This window comes from Rhopalosiphum maidis, chromosome 1 (genome assembly GCF_003676215.2).
Source record: "Rhopalosiphum maidis isolate BTI-1 chromosome 1, ASM367621v3, whole genome shotgun sequence".
Lineage (NCBI taxonomy): Eukaryota > Metazoa > Arthropoda > Insecta > Hemiptera > Aphididae > Rhopalosiphum > Rhopalosiphum maidis.
This window is the reverse complement of record NC_040877.1, coordinates 2,494,536-2,518,381: the sequence shown is the minus strand read 5'-3', so window position 1 is coordinate 2,518,381 and position 23,846 is coordinate 2,494,536. Positions and strand designations below refer to the sequence as shown.

The 23,846-nt window shown below is 25.8% G+C and overlaps 1 protein-coding gene across 2 annotated transcripts; it reads right to left on the bottom strand.

Moving 5' to 3' along the window:
- Nucleotides 1-8,144: 8,144 nt before the first annotated feature.
- LOC113549639 (major facilitator superfamily domain-containing protein 6-B-like) lies at nt 8,145-22,100 on the bottom strand. Of its 2 annotated transcripts, none has more exons than XM_026951032.1 (7): nt 21,834-22,100; nt 14,266-14,628; nt 10,742-10,929; nt 10,194-10,330; nt 9,337-9,458; nt 9,030-9,272; nt 8,145-8,517 (listed from the first exon to the last, which is right to left on the bottom strand). In XM_026951032.1, the coding sequence occupies exons 1-7, from the start codon at nt 21,898-21,900 to the stop codon at nt 8,297-8,299; spliced, it is 1,341 nt and encodes a 446-aa protein (XP_026806833.1). In that variant the 5' UTR covers nt 21,901-22,100; the 3' UTR covers nt 8,145-8,296. The 2 variants fall into 2 exon arrangements, with proteins under 2 accessions (XP_026806833.1, XP_028044388.1); XM_028188587.1 differs by lacking the exon at nt 21,834-22,100 and having other exon boundaries at nt 14,266-14,433; nt 14,504-14,628.
- Between the last annotated feature and the right edge of the window lie 1,746 nt (nt 22,101-23,846).

Genomic DNA, 23,846 nt, shown 5'->3' with positions numbered 1-23,846 from the left:
GTCATTAAGTCGATCGTAGTGTATCATTATGTCTATACAGAATGTCCCGTGAGAATTTACCTATTGCAATATCTCCTGAAATAATGAAGATATCATAATTCTGGTTTTTAATAAGATTCGTGGGGAGAAGAACTACAAATATTTCATGTTTTAATTTTTTTTAATGTTTTGATAAAAAAGTTAAATAAATATACTTTTTTTATTTAATTATTTTCGAAAATATTAAAGATGATCATTTTATAGTTTATTTTTTTGAAATTATTGACGTTACAAAATGTTATTTTCATTAATCTCCTGATTTCTTTTTTTCTAGTTTTGAGAAAAATTTAGTAGCGGAAGCTTGGCATAATCATAGAACGTGTTTTAATTATAAGCCTAATACTAATAGACGAAGCATGTGTATAGTATAAGGTCTATGGTTTTAATACGGATTTTAAATGACGATAATGTTACATAATGTCGAGCCTCTGGCAAAATGTCAAGGTCTACTGAAATATTTTTCAGTGAACAATAGAATTTTGATAGCTGTGGCTTCTATTATAATCTATGTTTTTTATCTCCAGTTGTATGTAAAGGAATAATAATTGGTTCCTTAAATGTTAAATGTATAAGGGATTACCAGTAGATTTAATATTAAAAAAAGAGAAAATGATATACAATTAGCTGTAATTTTTAATACTTCATTGGATAACTAAGTTTATAAAAAGTAGTTGAATCTTTTATCTTATGTACATAATTTATAATTTCACGAGTAGATAAGAAAGATAAAAATATTGTATTAGGCACGAAGACTAGATTGAGGAGACCAAACTCCGTTTTTGATAACGTCCCAAAATGAGTCGCACGATTAAACGGCCACAGTTGGCGCTGCGTATGTTAAAATTGATACTTTAATCCACGTAGTATAGGAATTATTCATGTTTTTTGCGTTTTTTGTAAAGTATATGCATTATTTCGAACCATGACCCATTATGAATTTTATAGTTCGTAAAATTACACATTCATACATGTGCATATGTGTATATTTCACGTGTACTCTGCATAGAAGTAAGTATCAGATCTATTTTTCAGTTCCCGACATTCGTAAGAGACTACTAGAAAGTATTAAACACTTGAGTAATGAACCGCAGTACACAGGGTATAATATGTTAATCTGTTAGCGAAAAATATTGATAGTGATAAAGGATTGATTATATAATAATAGGATTGTTTATATAATAATAAAAAAAATTTAATGAAATATACACATATGCACATGTATGAATGAGTAAATTTACGAGCATAACATTTATAATGGGCCATACTTCAAAATAATGCATATATTTTTTAAAAAAATGCAAAAACATGAATAATCCCTATACTACGCGGGTTAAAGTAGCAACCATAGCTTACGCAGCGCCAACTGTGGCCATTTAATCGTGCGACTCATTTCGGTACGTTTTTTCATACGGGTGGCCATATGAGTTTGGTCTCCTTATTCTAGTCTTTTATTCTAGGAATAAAAGAACTATCATTTAATTCTTTGTAATCAATCTCATTAAATCCACTTATCTTTCAATAATTATTGTTTCAGAAATATTTTTACTACTTTACGAAAATAATAATTTCATTCATTGATAATAAATTTCATCATATAAGCTGATATAATCATGATTCAATTTTATTCATCTATTTTATAACTCTATTCATTAAACTCCAAGAGTGTCTAATTCTACATTGACCTCAAGAATTTTTTTTTAAATATACTTAGAGATTTTTTTAGTTAATAATTGTAATAAATTCTTTTATTTCATATAATAATTAAAAATTAATTATAAAAGGGACGTATTTTTTAACTGAATTTATCTTTTTCTTATTGAAACTATCAACTGTTTATGTATTACATTTTTTTAAGTTTTGATCATTCTTTTTAATACTCACCCTTAAATATTTGACTACATAAATAAAATTGCCCAAATAGTTGTATTATTGCAAATTTTAATTACGAGTATTCACATTATAATAATTTAATATCTTGGACTCTCTTTTATAAGATATTAATAGACTATAAGTTGATTAATATTTATAAGAATTAATTTCATTTCTGAGTTACAGTCGTTGCTAGCTATTAGTTAAAAAAAACTTAAAATAATAATTCAATAATTGATACTTGAGTTTACATCATAAGTTTTAATGTTTGGATTTCAAAAACTTTTCGTTCATATATGGTTAATACAAGATTTATAGATAACTTTTGCAAATTAATTTATACAAGACCTATAATCATATTCATTCATTAAATCGATATTTACTGTGGAAAACAGTCAATTTATATGTTCTATTGTTTAAACTGCATAACTCAGACACTTAGTATAATCGAGTAAAAAAGTACATTTCAGAGCGGAACAACTTTGTACTATTATATACATAAAGTATATATTGTAAATATAAGTTATATACCTAAGTAGTAATTATGAATAATTTCAATTATTTAAATGTAAAAATTAAAAGTTAATTAAAATATTGCTAAGAACTTATAAAATATAGTATATTAAGAGTTAAAATAATAAGTTTTTTAAATATACTACTATATTGTCAAAAGTTATGTTAAAAAGTAAATTAAAAATGTGTACAATAATAAAATAAATAAAAAATAATATCGAAAAAAAACGTTAAAAACTATATGTATAATATTATAGGAAATTTAAAATTTTGAAATTTATTATTTCCTTTTTTTGGTGTGGGTTGCATAAATTTTATCGTTTATTATTGTCACAATTGGATTTTTGTCTCTTATGAAGTCTATTACCACATTTATCTAATTGTATTGCCTAAAAATTCGGATTACCTAGTTGTTCATACTGATTTATTGAACGAATCATTTCACTCTTCATTGAAATTATTAAAAAATTGATTTATTACATTTATTACGCCCAACTCAAAATCTATAATAAGCTGTGTTTCAAACAGATGCTATAACAATTTGTTTACATTTTAAGTATACTCTATGTATATAATACTATATTAGTACAAAGTATCCGTGTTTTGCACTTTTAATGCTCGTCTGTACAAAGTGAACTAGAACCATATCTGTTGCCGATGTATAATAATATTAGTAATTACAGTGTGATACATCGATTGTAAAGTCTCCGCTAAACATTTTTTTATCCTTATCTCTACCTAATTCTACAAAGATAATAATTAAGGCGAGATAAAACTGGACTTATATTATTACTGGATGAACAATACATTATATCTGTAATAATATTATAATATGAGAATAATGAAAATAAATAATCAATTAATTATATATATATTTCCATTTTTTGTTTATTGATCTTTTTGGGGTCGAAATCATAACTCTATGGTTTTTGGATACGACAATTTTTAAAATTGTGCGATTTCAACCTATTAAATGTGTGCGGTTTTAACCTAGGTACCATAAGTGTGCGATTTTTGGAGTCAACGTTATTACAGGCCAAATGTAATGTCATACACTGACCTTTTTATCTGATAAAATTCGGGTAATATCTTTTGCTACAACATTTTTACTTGAGTACAATGAGTAGGTACTTAAACGATTTTAAAACTTAAAAACTCAAAAAGCTAAAAATTATCATTAATAAATATTTTTGATTTTAATTCTATATTAGGCGAAATGTGTATAACAAAATATTTATGTGTCAGTATAACTGTACAATAACTTACTCGACACCAACTGTACAGCAAATTGGTACACACTTGTCCATCTTTTTCAATAGTTAACGACACATGCATATACATGAATAATAAGTTAGTATATAATATGTTCATATATTAAAACTGTAAATAGAAAGTTTAACTTTGATTTAAATATTTCTTTTTACCTAAATTCCGAGCTAAGTACCACTGATGGGTTGCTTTTGAACCATGTAACACCCAACACCTCTTTCTTTACCATTTATCACATACTATAATTGACTTAAATGATGATTGTTATACCCAAACGTAATTTTTTCCGTTTTACATTTTTCTTTATACATACATTTGTTCTTTTCGACATATTCAATTTGATGATGTTATCAAAATTGTTATTTTGTAAATACTACAGTTATAATCAATACATTAATAAAAACACTATTATTTCTAAATGCTTTTCTTAGTTAGATCATTTTTTTGACAAAAAAACTTTTTATTATTTTATTTTATGTAAATAATAATAATTTTTTTTTTAAATTACAAAGAAAATAATATATATATATATAACATGTATGAGTGTATGACATGTTTATTCTCAAATTTAATATTAAGAATTTAAAAAATATAACGTTTTCAAAAAATATATAAAATCTCAGAAAATTGGTACGTTTTGAAATGAATACTCACGACCAACAATAAGTTGACGAATTACTTATCAGATTTATTTCATTGACTATGGTTATGGTGTATTGCCTCAATTAATAAAATACCAATATAGATATAATATATATTTACCTAAGATCAAGTCTTTATATCATGTATCTATAATCCATGATACTTTTAAGAAGATTTCATTATGGTTCTATGTATATAATTACGTTAAACTTAATTTTTTTTTTAATTGCTGATTTTTAAACAGTAATATTTTTTATAACTTGTCTTGTATCATTATATACAAATAAAATTATCAATGTTTTAATACTAATATTGGTAATTAATAAGTATTAAAATTCTTTAATAATGTCTACATATTTAAGAAAAACAATTTTAAATACGTATTAAAATGTCATTCATAAAACATCATTAGTACCAGACAATTCTACTTTGACATTCTCATTAAAAAACCTATTTTTATCAATTTGTTTACAATAATACCAACTACGAAACTCCAAAATATGGCGTTCCTTAAAGAAAATACATTATTCGTAATATTACTTAATATTTAATAGCCGAACAAGTTCATCGATTTAATTAATATACTTGTAGTACTACATACTTACTTATTTCAATTAAAGCCGCCTCAACGACGAGCCATAGAAGTGTGCTTTCGGCACCAACAGGAGCTAAATGTTTGCTAATGCTTCCAGATACCTTTAATACTATAACATATAAATGATCTATTGTATAAATAGATTTAAATTACAATAAATAAATTACATTAGGCTGTTTCGATTCTGTAATTAAATTAAAATATCTTGACATAAGTAGTTTTTAGAAATTTGAGAAATAAATAATTAAATTTAATAATTCCTTTGAACATTGACATTATAGCCTATAGGTAAATTGCATCTGATACTTATCAATATGCGTATATAATACTAAATAAAAGGATAAAATACGCCAAATCCAACAAGGTATAAAAAACATTTTAAAAGATTTATTTCAGAGAATAATTTTTTAACATCTGATGCTATAAGTTTTCTTAGATTTCTTCCTATATTTCTTAACCTATCTATTTCTATATTTTCAACAACCTATAAAGTTAAATATATAAATATTATTTATTTTATTTTTAAATACAATGTATCATACGTTCATACAATTTATAAATCTATTGTAAAATTGTGTAATTATAGAAAATAATAAGGATTTGATACAGACTGTTTTTAAGGAGTTTAATATAGGCAATTTTACATGTTCGTGCGTATGCTACTATCGTGTAAATATGTACAATGTACATAGTACCATTAATTCGGGGAATTTAGTGGTTGGGCCAACCTACATTTTTCATGCATTGAGCCCAATAAGCGAAAATAAATTAAACATACTTCTAGTAGCTCAATTTTAATTTTTTAAATTAAATTTGGTTTATTTTAGGTACTCTTTTTTATAGGTTTGCCCGGAAATTAATGTTTATATTATGTATTTCGTTTCGTTAATATCTACAATTAAGTCAATTATAAATTTATTTTGAGAAATAAATTAAACTTATCAGTTACCATGCATTATATTAGATTATATTAACTAAGTATAAAATCGTTAATCTATTTCCAAACAAAACTAGAAAATTGAGTAACGAATACAATTATTTTTTAAACATTTATAAATCGATCGAAAGAAGGTAAATTTTTCTTTTTCTTTTGGTTCTGTTTGTAAAAAAATTTTACTGGAAAGTCGAAGCAAAAATATTTTTCACCATGTGGGTATGGATAAAAACGTATGGCGTTAAAACATTCTAAAATCAGCAAGTGCCAACGATATTATTTACCAAAAGATTCAACAAACAATACAAAATTAAAAGATATTAAATAAAAAATGGAAATTTAAGCATTTTTTTACAATAAAACCTGTTTTTAGTACAAAAATAAATTTAGTACCGTTACGTATTAGTAGGTAACATTTAAAATTTTGTTGAACTTTGAAATAGTGATAGAGATAGACCGAAGAATATGAGAGGATTTAGATATTAATAATAGTAAACAAGACACATATTTAAATTGAGTATGATTTAATGTATATTTAAATAAAATGTCAATATATTTTCGTTTACCGATGACCTAGCTAGTGTAACAATACACAGATCAAGAGATGAAACAAGACTACATCGGTATACGAATATTCGTATACCACTATATATATAGCGGACCAAAGAATTATATTATAATTATTATAAATATTGTTAAGTGATCAAAATATAGTTATACCTAATATACATATATGGTAAGACCCCGTGATATAATACAGAATAAATGTATTCAAAGAATCTAAAATGATACAATTATTTAGCCGTCTAGAGGATATAAATATGTATATGATAAAAGTAAACTATAAATGCTGTAATGATGTGAAACATTTATAGCTTTACTCAAAATAAAAAAACGATAATCTTATTTTATAAAAATTATATTATTGGCACTATAATATAGCACTACTATCATATAAGACATAAGTCAAAACAAGTAATAACGACTACCAAATTGTCGATTTTTCTCTACATCTAGATTCCTGCGTATCTACAATCGAGCGGTTATTTACTTGCCACTTTTTTATTCGACGATTGACTTAATATTTATTTGCAGAGCTTTAATGTTTAATATAACAGATTATTTACGTAACAGCACTAAAATAATGTAGAAATTATATCATGTATTTTGCCTAAATCAATTATTATTAATAAGTATTAAGAATTCAACAAAACTGATTAAAGAATTTAATTTAGATGGAATATGAGTATTAAAAAGGATAGCGTGAATTTTTTATAAATTTTAATTTATTATCTTTTTTTACATTTAAATTTACAATTTAAATAAATTTACTGTAATCGTTTATTTGATATTTTTCGTTTTCCAGTTTTAATATCAATATTTTTATGCTTACTTTTTTCATTTTACCAATTTTGAGCAGTGATTTTCAGAATAATATGTTGCGTGCTGAACTATACCTACCTAATATACCTATGAGTTATAGTAAAAATAAATTTTAAAATACATTATCGCTCCATACAGAATCTAAAATACACAGTACTTTTATTACTTTTAATTGTTAAGAAGAAACAATAAAAATAATACTATACTAATATAGTCGAAAATAATCTAAACTACAAACATCAAAACAGAAATTCAAAAACCTCATTAAATATATATTTTTACATTATTAATTATTGTTTTCCGTGATTTACTAATTTATAATTTTTATTATTATCTCTCATAATGTTGATGATATTACGATGTTGAGAACAAAATTTTTAGACGATTTTTGTCATCATTATTTTTACCTCTACTCTTGAAAAATAATTCGTTAGTGAAAACTCGACTACAAAATTATACTTTTTATTACATAATGTGATTTAAAGTGAATTATACAATACCAAAAGTAATTAAAAACAAATTTTATACTTTTTCCAATTAATAATAGTAATTATGATTTCCTCAAAATTAATTTAAACTTCAAAGTTTCAAATGAAAACTGAATTTTAATTTTAAATTATCTTAGTGATCATTAATCGTTTTACTGTGGAAAATTCCAAGTTTATAAATATTTGTGATTTATTTTTTTCATTAAAAAATAATTCATGGGATTCAAAGTTCAGATAATTTAATTTCTTGTATAACAATTTATTAAAAAAACATTCTTTCAATGCAGATTATGTAATAGAACTAAAATTAAAAAAAACGGTATCTAATATTCAAATTAAATTATTTATGTTATAATATTTATTTTTAAAAATTATATTTTAATAGTCATATTATTATATGTTTACTGATAATAAGAGTTCGTATCTGGGATTTTTTGATGGATATTAAAGTTTGAGAAATCTAAAATACATAATATTGTACAAATAATATTATAATAAATAACACAAAAATCCAGCTATTTATATTCTAAGTAACAAAATAATACTTTAGAAAATAATACTAGGTTATGTTAAAGTTAGGTCTTCTTCGAGATTATCATCTTTAGTTTCAACTTTACTATATATATCCTTAGGATCTTCATTTATAGTTAAACGATTTATCAAATAATTAACAGTAATTTGTATAATACAAGTGAAAAATGCAACCACGCTCAACAGCCTAAATGAATCAATACTTCCAATATGTTTGAACATATAACCACCAACGAAACTTCCAATGGGCGCGCCTAAGACATAACCAATAAATGTTATTAATATATTATTACAATTATTTCAAATAATATAATTTACAAGCATGCTCAATACTCACTATTATTTTTCCATTTAATAAAAAATTATATAAATTAATAAAATATTTTATTTTAAACATATGTTCAAATCAACATAGCTTCCATATCTTCCAAACTCGTATTATAGACTTATTATCTTTAGTATGTACAATTAAATAATTTGAAAACTATTCGTTCGAATTTAAATTTTGATACAATACGATTTTTGGAAAAATAATCTGATAGATAGTTTACTGTTTAAACGGAGAGTTATCATATGAAAAACAGAAATTTATATTCCTTCTTAAGTAGTTTGGAAATTTTAAAATAGAGACTTGAAGCTAATTTAAAAATCAGATTTTGAATAACTACGTTAATTAAGAAGAAAGAGAGAGTATATTATGTACTTGGAAATTGATCTTGTATATTATGTATTTAATAATATTTTATGTAAATATTAAATATCGAACCTATTCCCGTGTACGCTGTCCCGACGACTCCTTGGAGCGTTCCTTCGGCGCCTCTAGGAGTTATAAGAGCCGCATACGAGGTGGCGGCCGAATAAGATAGAGCAAACGTCATACCGTTAAGTAATTCAACTGGTAATGCCCAAAAAGGGTTCTCGATGATCGTGTACACAGAGAAAATACATGTGAACATAAAAAACACTATAGAGAAGATGGTCATGTGATTTACACGTTTTAGTATGTAGCCTAAAATATATAAAAGTTAATCAATATAGGGTAGTTGTAAAGCAATTTTTGAGGAAGAACTTACTGGACAAAAAGAATGATGGTACTTCTCCACCAAAACATTGGATTAGTAAAGCTGTTCCTTGGAGGGACTTCATCCACGATTTCATTTCGGGATGGTAAACATTTGACAATTCCTCTAGATACCTATATATAATATAATATTGTAATTTATTATTTTTAATCAATAAGATTTAATATAATATTACATATATTAAAAATAATTGATTTTCTAAATTACAAATTATTTTTATATTTATTTTATTCATATATTGAAATATGTAATAATTATCATAGTAATAAAATATAGGTATATCATAATAGGATATTAAGATTGAATCATTACATTACATAGAAATATGTTTGTATTGCTATTTTAATGAAATATAATACATTTTAAATGATAATAATAATATTATATATATGTTTATACTCAGTTTATAGTTATTGATATTGAAATATATTTGAATATGAATAAATTATTGTAATATATTAATATACTATATTATACAGTTGTATTTTTATTATATTTTAAGCAATAAATTAAAATTATTATCATGGATCAATAATCTATTGTACCTAACCTAACCTATCGTAATTGAATACAATAGTAATCACATATATCAATTATTTTAAACTACGTATATTATATGAAAAAATAGATTGTTAAGTAAAATAATTTTAATTTTATCAAAAATTATAATACCTATTATTTTAATTTGATAAAGATACAACATTCATGTAGGTATATGTTCGCAGTGCATTTGTTATGGTCTTTTTAAAAGGTATATATTTTAAATGTTTTGAAATAATAAAAACATAAGTTCATATCTTTGTATTATTGAAGTAATATTCTTGTAATTTATGTAATTTGTTGCTTACCAAAATACGAAGTTCCATATGAAAGATATAAAAAATCCAATAAAAACAACCCAAAGAAGAAACGCTAGTACTTTACCTTGAGTAAATATTTTTTTCACATCAGAAGCTACAATGTTGCTATTAGTTTCTTGTATAACCTGTAATGCACAATAAATATATAATTACATTAATGAAACGAGTACGACAACAATTTTGACATGTGCATGAAGTAGGTTATTAGAAAGGACATCGATTTATTATACCATAGTCCATAATATTCAATTTGAGATCGATTTATTTCCATTTTAACTAACTGTAAAATAATTTTGAACAAAATCTATTAAGCGTTAAGAAAATAAATTAAAATTACAATTGCTAACTTCTAAATTAGTATTAATGTTTTATCTATATAAAAATAAAGTTTGATTAAATTATATTTATACTAGTAAAATTTAGAAATATCTAATTGAAATTTGAAATTCGTTTATCATAAGTAAATATTTAACGCACATGGTGGATAATTATAAATATAATAAATCTATTCAATTTTAGATAATAATATACTATACCTTGAGTTTAGACACCACATATATATCTACAAGAAAACATATCAATGCAATGACGTAACCTGGAGCATAGTTTTTGTATTCTAGCCCAGCGCTGTACCAGTCTATACAAACACCGGAAATAATGGCAAACAAACTCCAACCAATAGATCCCCACAACCTTTGTTTTCCATAGTTATTTTTGTCTTTGCCTTGATAGAAAATACAAAGACGATTCAACTATAATGACACTGTATGTATTATTTAATAATATTATATTGATATATTATTATAATAAAGGTATATTGATATATTATTATAATAAAGTTATCTTAATTATAAAACATAGATATATTAAAAAGGGACCGACGTAATAGCGTCCGACGACATGTAGATTCATTCTTCTGGATGTTTCAGCTGTTACAAAAATTATGTATTTTTCCTAAAACCCGAGTTAATATATAAATGTGATTTACCTCCTTACATTTTAATGTTTAATGCAATTAAACACAGTGATTACTACTTATAAATTGTATTATATGTTTAATCAAAGAAGTATAGGTACCTAGTACCTACTCATATTATATCACTATTGTATATAATATTATTATTAGTACTTATTGTATCACATACAATATAATTAGCAGTGGTGTTACTGTTCAGTCCAAAACCGGTGGCCTCCGTGCTTATTTCATTACTAGGCCCTGCATTGACGAAATAAGTATTTTATTGAACGCCTAAACATTTCCCCGGCCCGCGAAAAATTTTTGTTGCCCGATTTTGGCCCACAAATACAAAAATATTGCCATGAGCCTCGGCTTTAATTGGTATACCTACGTAATATTAAAGTCCAATGTGTTTTTAGTTGTATTCAATTTAAAACATTAAATTAATTAATAGTTATAAATAAATTTTAACACTTAAATTATTTCCAGTTACACTACAAAATAATTGAAATACGTGTATAAACTAAGTTATAAGATTTATAACGACCTACGATGACTGTTATGCAGGTATTATAGGTATACCTATATTATACTAATAATTGAACGTTATTATATATTACACCAAAAACACTTCGTTATAATTCTGTGTAAAATAGCTTAACTAAAAAAAATTCCTTTAGTAACATTATATTTACTAGGAAATAATTTAACCTTTAAAAGACGTGATGGAAACTAAGTAAAATGCCATTTTTAATATTACAAATAACTATGACGACAAATAAGATCAATTGTAAAGTTTAACACTTAGTCAATATATTGTTTATAAATTATAAATTAATTTTCAAAATTTACTATAGTGATTACTTATTTGTATTTATTTAAGTATACTTACACATCCTGCCAAAGTGCCAAGTAGATAAACAATATGTGGACTAGTTGCTTAACTTTACAATTGACCTTATTTTTCGTCATGGGTATTTGTTATATTAAAAATACGATGAGATGCACAATCACAAGAGTGAGGTTTGCTCTAGTGGACCAGTTAAATATTTTGTGAGGGCGCATAATGCATTATCTAATTTTTTTTCTCGTAATCAGTAATTATTAGTTTTTTTTTAATTATAACCGTGATTTTATTTTGTCCGAAGGCAATAACGACACACAAGTAAATACTAAATACATCGACAATAGTATACGCATCGATAAATCATTTTAACCATTAATGATAAATTAGGACATTGAGTAACGCTTATTAATTATTATATATACGATAAATTCTCAAGAATGGTTAAAATGGTATCTCGAGAATTTATCGTATAATAATTTGAACCTAACGCCAGTCTACGAGTATATCAGAATTTAATTAATTGGACTAAAATAATTTCAAATAAAAACAATTAGAAAAATGTACGACTATTTTATTTTACCATAACTTCTATCGCCATTCAACGGTTGCTCACACATGGCCCTATTTATAACTGAAATTATCGTTGTTATTTATTTCGCATTGTTAAAGGTCGAGGCTATAATACACGTTTTCCATCGCGTTTCGTACGCTGTGTATTACGTGACGTTTTCCGTCGAATTGAAAATCCGTTGTTTTATGTATTGGAGTAGCTACACGTGTCGAATACAATGTTCGCGGTGTTTTCTTCCGCAGTCGTAAACGCCGGCAAACTTGTGTTTTAACGGACGAACGCCCAATTAAATAAAATTCAAACTACTAATTTTACATTGTTTTAAATTTGGAGGGGCTATACTGTTGACAGAAAACGCCACGGAATATGCGACGTACGAAACGCGGCGGAAAACATGTCTGGGCCCGGCCATAAGAATAGTGAGTAGTGACACAACTCAAAACTGAGTAATAAGCTTGTATTGTTCCACAAATATTGTTACACAGTTCTTAATGGTTGTAAATTATAATATTTTTTATATTGTTTAAAACATGAACCACTACAGTATACAATAATATTATACATATATATATATATATGTATTATAAAATATATAATAATATTATATTTTATACCTATAAAATTACGATTATCAAGCAGTTGTTGCTTACACAAATCCACAAAATTAATAATAGGAATTCAGCATAATATTTCTATGATGATAATAGAAAGTTTGACAGGTGCTATTTAGTATTTACATAATTTATATTATTGACAAACAATTATAACGAATAACGATGAGTTGGTACAAATGTACCTAATTTTTTTTTTTTGCTAAAAATGAAATTGTATAAAGTCAATCAAAGATAGTGTCACAACGACACAACTTAAAGTATAAATAATAATTTTGAGTCGTGATATTATTCATGGCTCATGCGTTTAAGTGATAACAAAATAATAAAATATTAAAGGTTTTAGATCAGTTCTAGACTTTTAGTAATGTTACAAGATTTTAACAAATAAACTGAAAAACACAGCAGAGCGATTTCTATATTAATCAATCAACATCCGAAAATCAACAATTTTGAGTTATGTGATTATTCTTTAAGCAGTGTGAACATTGTGAACTCATCAACCAGTATATTTTTTCATGTTTCCTAGTATTATAGTTAATCAGGAGATAAACTATGATTTTATAATTGCAACATTTTTTCCTTCGTATTTTTTTAAATTTGTGTTCGGAATATAACTCAAATTTTACCAAGCATCGTACTTGATCTACATTTCATGTAGCTTTTTATTATATAATGAAAGTCAGAGCCCCCACAAGGGGGGGGGCTGATGAACCTTGATTACAGGAGCCCGGCTATTTTAAGGGCCTGTGGGTCCATTGAAATGTATTTGTAATTTTTATAAAGGGCCCGGACAAACATTTAATACAGAGGCCCGATATTGTATTTGGGGACCCTGATGAAAGTAATAGTTTTATTCTACTACTAGCTAGATAATACCTACCTACAGAACAATTTCAGTCTTTTAGAACATGTTAAGTAGAGATTTAAAGTTTACAATAGTGACTCGATGAGAAATACATGGTCGTTGATATGAAATGTATCCATACATTCCATACACTGTTACTTCCCAAAAGTATAATTTTCATATATTCCACATCAATAACTTAATAAAATCTAGTATTTATTTTTACCTAATAAATCCATACAAATTGTGTCCTCTATAACACTTTTCACCATTCCATCCGTATTGATTAGGACAATTGTAGTTATGAATAACCAAAACAACGGCGACTTAATAACATCTAAATCGTTCATCTCTTCTTTTGAGGTCGTACCAGGAATTATTGATAGTAAACAAACTAATACAAACGTGATTATTGAACTTAAAATAATCACTGATCGTCGACATTTGTATTTATCTGTAATTACTCCAATAAGTGGTTTTATCAAAATGCCTGGAATTGGTTGTAACATGAATATTAACCCAACAATGAATGCTGAATAACCACGTTGTTTTAATATTGTTGTCATAAATGGCGAAAACGGCGCATAACCTGAATAAGTAAAAAGAAAAAACGAGTTACTTATAAATTACATAGGTAAATACTAAATATTAAATCCCAATATAAAAAAAAAAATACATTAAAAAAAGATAGGCAAGTTACCCTTTTTACTGTATTTTACGTGTCAGGTGGGTTCCTATAATGGGTGTGTTAAACCAGTGACGGTCAAATGATTTTGTCATGGAGGGGGGGGGGGGTAAGGCGTGAAAAATAAAACAAAATTTAATACATTAACATTATAGTACAATATACATAATTTTAATTGTTATAAATATTAAAGAAAAAAGTCATGGAGAGATCTATCCCACTCACCCCTCCCAATTTTACCGCCGCTGTGTTAAACTAAATTTTATAATATAATATCATAATTGTATACGATAAACGATTGTGCAGAGCGAAGACTGTCAGAGTATATTTCATGATATGTTTTTTGATATACATATATCTAGCTATTTTAGTACCAAGAGTAAGAAGTAAGAAGACGTACCCGTGTTACCCGTGACATATACGTGTTGTTTTCGTCTTATTAATGTGCAACATGGTCAATTTTCGTTCAGCATAATTCATTTTATACTATTATAGCTTTAATATTAGAATCGATTTACCTAACCTAACCTAACCTATTATGAAACCCAAAAATAATAAGATTTATTTTAGGCCAAAGTAAGGCACCTCATAAACTTTTATTGATTTAATTTTAAAGTAAATTATAGCTATGTAAAATATTACGACTAAAATGCCTATGATTCACTTTAAAATTATAATACTAATAAAAGCTTATCGATTATGATATGCTCGTCAATTGCTCGAATCTTGAAATAATAATATGATATAATACCCTTACATTTAAGTTTTATAGTATGTAAATTGACTTTAATGTTATAGGAATAGCATAAAATAGATTGTGCTGAACGCAAATTTGTCATGTTGTAAGTTAGTAAGACAAAGACAACACATGTGTGTATGACGTCCTCTTAAACTACATATTTTGAAAATTTTATAAACATTTGGTGTACATTTTAGACATACACAAATATTTTTTTCGAGTTACACCAAAAAAACAAAATCGATTTTGTAGAAAAATGGGTTTGCATAAATTTACCGTTTTATTTAAATTATTTAAATTTACATATTTTTTTGGTTTTTCCAGGTTATTTTTTAAAAAAATATTAGGAAATATTTATTTTGACATCTTCAAAGTATAAACAAGATTCAATTCGGAAACCGATCAGAACCACTTTTAAATTGAAAATCAATTAATTAATTTTAGAAAATTACTTTTACTAATCATGTACATTGTACACGTTATAATATACAAAACAAAACCACACATCATCGTAAAAACAATAAATTTATCACTGCAGTCTGCTCATAAACTAATAGTACAAAATATATTATTTTAATATGAACTAGATACTAAATATAAATAACAACAGTTAATAGAAAATTAATAAATATTGATAACAGTATTGCCAGTTTTGGCGTTTTTAATAATTATTAATTTATGATAAAACCAGTTGTTAATGCGATATATTGTGAAAATAATATACATTACATTTAACATTTATCTCAAAATGAAAAATTAAAGACTAAAGTTGTCCATGACTTATATCAATTTAATTTTCTATATTAATAAGAAACAAGAAATAACAACTTTTGACCCGATTCACCTCAAGACACCATATTTATTCCATTTCCTGGTATTGACTACATTTTTATAAATATATTATTTTTATATGATATATTATAAACTATTATTCAGTGCAAGATTTACTAAGTATATACGTTTAAGTTGCATATTTTGTAGTAAAATAAAAATTATAATTTAATAAAAAACTCAGATAATATTTGCATGGAATTAATGGTATAATATTAAATGAATTAATGAATGGACATATCTAACACACAAGCGGCGCATATCGATTCCTCCGATTTTATATCGATTCCGCCGCCTATTAATTCCGCCAGCTACCGTTTATAATATTTACATATTGATTCCGCCAGCTACTGTTTATCCCTCCCTTGTAATTGATAAATGTATCTAAAAAAATACAGTCCTACATAATATACCAAATAATAAAAATTACATATTAATAAATAATAATAATAATAATAATACTAACTAAAATGTATAGTCTAATTAATACGTGTATGTGAATATTTTCTAAAATATATAGTCTAAATTGTATAAAATAATAAAAATAAAACCAGTCAATGTATTTTATTTTATTCCGTACGTATTGCTATAACGCCTATAACGTATTACGCCACATATAAATGTCAATGATGATTCTGACTGAAATCTTATCTTTAAGATATGATATATCTTAATATCTATAATATCTATATTTATATATTTTATATTGTTAAAATGTGGACTTCCCAATCTTCCCATGTTACTTCTCACCTAGTTACTAATCAGTATCGATCTAGTTGACGAAATTGCTCCATCACATGCATAGTGTCGCACACTTGTATTATTATATTTACTAAAGAGTATTACTTATTAATCATAAATTATAACGAACTTTACTATAGTTTCTAGTGAAAGAAAAAAAGATTTAATTTTGTATAATAATTATAAATATTATAATCAAATATTTAGATGCTTTTAAATGGCAGTGTATAAATAAAAAGTGTACTGCAAAAATGTATGTCAATGAAGCAACCAATTAAATATTAAAAGATGAAAGTATTCATAATATCAACCATAGCGAAGAAACTAGTAATAGTATTATAAAAAAATCATTTTCAAATGGACTGAAACGGAAATCGGAAGACGAGTTGGAAAGGCCGTCAAAAATTATTAATAGAGGCATTTTAAATAATCCACAAGTGACGCAAACTTTTACAAGTAAAGATATCAATAATATTTATCAATGTTTATACCGTTCTCGTAGATCATTGTATCTAAAACTCCCAACAAATATTACGGAAGTAATCAATGTAAGGAGCGAGCGTCATATTAAAACCGTCCAAGATGAAGACTTTATTCTTATTATAGATTCAGACCACAAAATTATATGTTTTTCAACAAAATCTAACCTAAAATAATTTTATTATTATATAACTTTCTATTGTAGTGAGATATTTTTTCCACGGAGAAATAAAAGAGAGATTTTTAGGTTTTACACCTCTTAAACATTTAAATGCTATTTCTCTTTTTTGCATATAAAACAAGTTTTAAGTAAATGCCAAATTGATATCAACAATTGTGTGGCACAAACATACGACAGAGCAAATGTTATGCGGGGCCACATTAATGGTGTACAAGCTATTTTTAAAAATGACGTCCCTCAAGCAATATATACCCACTGTGCAAACCATAGACTAAATCTAGTAATAGTTGATGTAGCAAAAAATATAGAAGAAGCTGATTTATTCTTTACTCTGTTACAAGAATTATATGTTTTTTTTTCTAGTTCTGTAGTTCATTCAAAATGTATTGAACTACAAAAAGAAGTATTAAATACAAAAAACCTGTAGAACTAAAACGCCTATGCCTAACAAGATGGTCTTCGCAAGTTTATTGTTGTAAAGCTATAAGAAGTACTCTTACAATTGTTCTGTTACTTTTAAATAAATTATCATTTTCAACTAATAAAGAACGTTCTCTTGAAGCAGAAGGACTATTAAGAAAAATTGGTTTTAAATTTATTTATTTACTATTGGTATTTGATGATATTTTTTCTCAAATACAAATACTGAGTAAATACTTACAAGATGTTAAGGCTGATATGGCTAATAGTATTATATTAGTGGAATCTACAAAAAAATACTTTTTGGATTTGAGAAATCCTGAAAAACACAAATTATTTTATAACGAAGCAACAAATATTTCAAAAAATTGTAATATTACACATCCATCTGAAAAAGTTAAACAAAGAAGAATAAAAAAAATACCAAAAGGGTTGGAAAAATTTGTATATGAAAATAGCAGTATGGAAAAACAAGTGCCAATAGAAGAAAACGAATTTAGATCGGGAATATTCTATTGTATTTTGGACAAAATAACAAATGAGTTAGATAAGAGATTCGGTGAAAATTCTGATATACTAAGCGGGATAAGTGCTTTTAATCCAGAATCAACAACATTTTTAACATACGACACTATACTTCCTTTTGCAAAAGCTTACTTAGGTGACATAGAATGCCTAAAATCAGAATTAAAAATATTACTAAAGTCCATGAACCGTTATGAAATAAAAAATAATTTAAAAATTAAAGATGTTTTCCAATTTCATAACTTTCTTAAGGAATATAAAATAGCATTTTCAGAAACATTTAAATTATGCTCCATTGTTATAACAATACCCGTGTCATCCGCTGCGTGCGTGTGAACGTACATTTTCATGTATGAAACGCGTAAAGAGTTACTTGAGAAATAGTTTGTTAGACACTACTCTTACGAGTTTGAGCATCATATCTATTGAAAAACGTGAAGCTAAGTCACTAGATATTGATGAAATAATAAATAAGTTTGCAGATTCACATAGCAACCGTAGAATTATTTTAAAGTAGTTTTGTTATAGTGTTATCATAATATGTTATATCTAGTGACTTAGCTTCACGTTTTTCATTATATAATATGATGTTTAAACTTGTAAGATTAGTGTCTTAAGTGTCTAACAAACTATTTCTCAAGTAAATCTTTACGCGTTATAGTTTTGTTATAGTGATAACACTTATTGTTAATATTTATTATATTTATTTTATTGTTAATAATTATTAAACGTTTTTAAATATAGTAATAAACTCATTAATTGTTTTTTTTTTATTATTTATTTATTTTTTTTGTTAAAATCTCATTTTTTGGTGGCCCTACCTTATAATTGTTGGCCTCCCATTGGCCCTACCTAGCAAAAAATCCTGGCGCCGCCACTGCTAAAATTATTATGTTCAGTTGGATAGTACTTTTACATACTGTGCAAAATATTTTCTCCAGCTTTTTACCATCCACATATACATATTTTAATTATACATTTATACGATTATTATTACCTATCATTTTATACAATAATTTAGACTACCTATACACATTTTAATATTTTATAATATATTCACATATACGTATTAGTTATAGAATACATATTTTAATTTTGAATTATACAATTATTATTATTTTAATCTTATTATATACTATATATTTTAAAATACATGTATAATTGAGGGATAAACGATAGCCGGCGGAATCAATAATTCTCCCCACACAAGTACTCCCGCATATACCTAAATGATACTAATTAGTAATTACTGTACATAATAACAATATAGTTAATTAGTAACTTATCTAAGTATAGGAGTACTTTAAAAAATGTACTTACACTCTAATTTTTTTTTTATCATAATTATTTGTTACATAATCACATATGTTATCAAACCTCAGATATTGTATAAGATTAGTGTGGAATTTAATAAAATATTATGCTTTTTTAATCCGAAATAAAAATGTAATTCAATTTTTTAATCATAAAGAAATCATATCAATACTTTTTTTATTCATCTAGGTTAGTAGTAAATTTCATTTTATTATTATTTATTATTTGTCTAAATTGAAAATATCTCATGTAATCTCATCTTGTAATTCGTAGTTGATTGTAAATTTTATAAATATTATAAAAATTAGGGTGTAGCACAATGATAAGTTGCAAGATTGGGCTCATACTTAAATGTCGATCGAATGAAATAACCTTTGGGCTTTAACCATATAAACTAAATAAATAAATATTAAATATATAAAAAATATATGTATACTGTATTTTTTTTATGTATTCATATTAAATTATGTATTACTAGTTTATATAGTCAAAGGAAATAACAGCACCTATATACCTATTATAAAATGATAACAAATTATCATCAATTGATAACAAAATAACGCTGTTCACTAGTTGCGGTCAACCAACAATAAGGTTATCTACTAATATTTTGGTCACTTAATTATTGGTCACTATGAAACTCAAAAGCGCAAATCGTCTATAATTTCGATAGACCAAAAGTTCAATTCGTTTTACGCTTTTGTATCTCAATAATGGAATAAAAGCGCAAAAATAAAATATTAAAAATAAATAAATATTTCTTAAAATTATATGGGTATTATTTTTATATTTCAAAAACAATAATGATCGAATTTAGTTGAAGTTTAGTATTAGAATTATTGTATTGTCTTCCATCGTAACAAATTAATTTACGGCGACGATTAATAATCATTTAAGATAACTATCAGTCGTGGCTCGTGCATATTATGTGCGATGGTGCGGTCGCACTCCCTACAGAAGTGAATAATTTATATAGTAAAATATATTTACAAAATAAATAGGTTCATATGTTAGTATATTTTATATTATACAATAACAAATTAACAATTAAATATATTTTTAATTTTTATTAAAATTATTTTCATAGTTTATTATAATATCGTAACGTACTCGTGCACGAATATCATATTTTGTACGAGTATATGGATAGCTATATATGCCTATGCAACGCTGCAGCTTGTGCGACATTGTGAATTGTACATAAAAATACCGGTTTCTCGTATAACTGTAGGTTATTAATATTAATATAGTAATATACGAGTAATAATATCATGACGGCACGGCAGCCGTAGAAGCTTTATAATGTGCGATGAATTTTGTCGCTCAAATCCGACGGCAACGTGTTTAATTTTTGATTGATGTATTATAAATTTATAATTCTTTAATTTTTTCATCGCACTCCTGTGCTAAACTACTACGAGCCGCCACTGATAAAAGTATAAAGTATAAAGTTTATACTATACAGCATAAACTTATATCAAATGGTATTTGATAACTCATATGCATAGACTAAAACTTTCCAGATTGGACTATTTGAAAACTGTGGGATACAAATTTCAAATTCAATTTTTTAGGTACTCATTATAATCATATTTATTACTACTAATATTTAATTTTAATTTAAAATTTCCAATTCAGTATAATATCACTATAAAAGCTTTGTCTTGGCCGTGACCGCAACTGTTTCATTACCTACAAATGGCGTGACCGCGACTAGTATGCAGCCCAAAACCAGTAGGTCAATCCTTTTTACACAACGAATAAAATAGTGTATGATAATTTTAGAAGATTAAAATATACCTATAACTATAAATTGCATAATATTCAATGGAACATATTATATTGTCTATTTAAAATTTTTATGCATAATATTCTTACCTCCAATTCCTAAAAAGTAGTGAATTTTCATCAGCAGAAGTTTTCTATTAATCTGGATGTAAGGCATGTTTTTATTGTTACGCGAACGTTCCAAGTCGATGTATGTAATCGTTATGTTAAATTTTTAAATTGTTACTTCTATACAAAATAATAATAAAACGCGTTTATGGAAAAATCAGTAACCAAGCTGCAGATGTTATTCCATGATGGTTACACGAAATTCAGTGTTAAACTACTAAACAAAAATAAAATGTAGTAATCGACCGCACGATCGTGTATCGAATAACGCGCTATGGCGCGTTGGTAAATGTAAAAAAAAAATTAAGGGGGGCCGACAATATAATATACATTATGTATTTGTTGTATTATTATACGCGTATACCTTTGTTCCCGGTTTGTGTGCTAAAAATGCCTTTCCCGACAGAACGAGTGTTATTAATAAATCCAAATAACTATTGACCATTATGAGATCAATCGACGACGAAATTATAAATATTATTGCTATAATATACGTAAATTTAATGAATGATTATTTTATTGAAGTTATTCTATTTTTGCATATTCCAAAATTATAAATTTCAATCGACGAGGAATTTCCAGATTTTATTGTTATTTGCTCAGGTTCTTGAGGCGATTTTTCACGTAGTATACCTACTATTAATATTTAATATTTACGCGCAGGTCATTAACAAAAATGTACCGAAGTGCAAAAATATACCCGCAGTTAGCCGCGGTGTCATGTTAAAATCGTATATTATACCACACTACTATACATTTCTAGAACCGGTTTTAGCGTTATTATGGTTAGGTAACGTTCACTGTGTAGTAGCGCGTCGCGCGGAGAGCAAAATATATATTCTCCGTAATGCATGAATATTCGAGTGAATAGGTATAATATTGTACTATGTTATGCATTAACAGTTAGCACTGGTCGTGCAAATAATACTGGTTGCTTGTGGTTGTTTGGAGAACAATTATGTACGGTCAATCAATTCTTGACCCTAATCATTAATTGTACACCACACAAATGAATAAAATACCCAATGGAAGACTTGCAGTTCGTAAGTATTACTGGTATTAGTGAAAGTCAATTTGCAATATTATTTCATAGTATTTTTAAGTAGGTGGGAAAAAGTAGTGGGAGAAACTTCATGTACGCAGTACGCGTATAAATGTACATGTTCATACTAATCATACTATGCTTCTTTCATGGTACTATCTAAGGATTGTTGTGATATTTTCGAATGTAGATAATGTCATCGCCCATCGGCAGGTACTCGATCAAGTATCTATTAATAACAGATAATCTTGAATTGTGTGTAAACTTTCCCAAGCTAAATCCTTACAAAATCCTCAATATAAAAGTTAACCAATATTTATATTTTATATACTTACTTAATAATAATTAGGACCAGAATCCCGAATTTATATACCGTAAAAACTATCAAAAAACGTTCTGAAAATGTCATATAAATTTAAATTCAACATCAATAATAAATTTAAAAGTTATCCACATTATTTAATATATAGGCACGCAAACGGAAAATTATGTTTTAACTTTTGGTATTTTTAACATTTTTATCTTAACTAAACTAAAAATAATACAAAAATAAAATACTAAACTTAAGTTTACATAATATTTAATTAAGCTAAACGTGCCCATTGCATTATTGCCTTTATATATTACATAAAATTCCTTAAAATTTTTACATACAAATATACAATTGATTGTATTTATTTACTAATATAAAAGAATATATATTATATTAACCCCTATGACCCTATGTTTGTTCTCTTCTAGAATAATAAAAAATTATTAAATATATTTTTATAAATTAAAAGTGGTTTCTTTCAATGAAATTCTTATCATATAACTATGAAAATATATAACATTTTACACATCTATTTTGTAGCTCCACGAATCTGTCGTGATATAAATTCTGTTTCTGTATGGTATAACGTATAAGGCAATAAGAGTTCACTGAATATTAATATACAAGTTTATTGATTTAA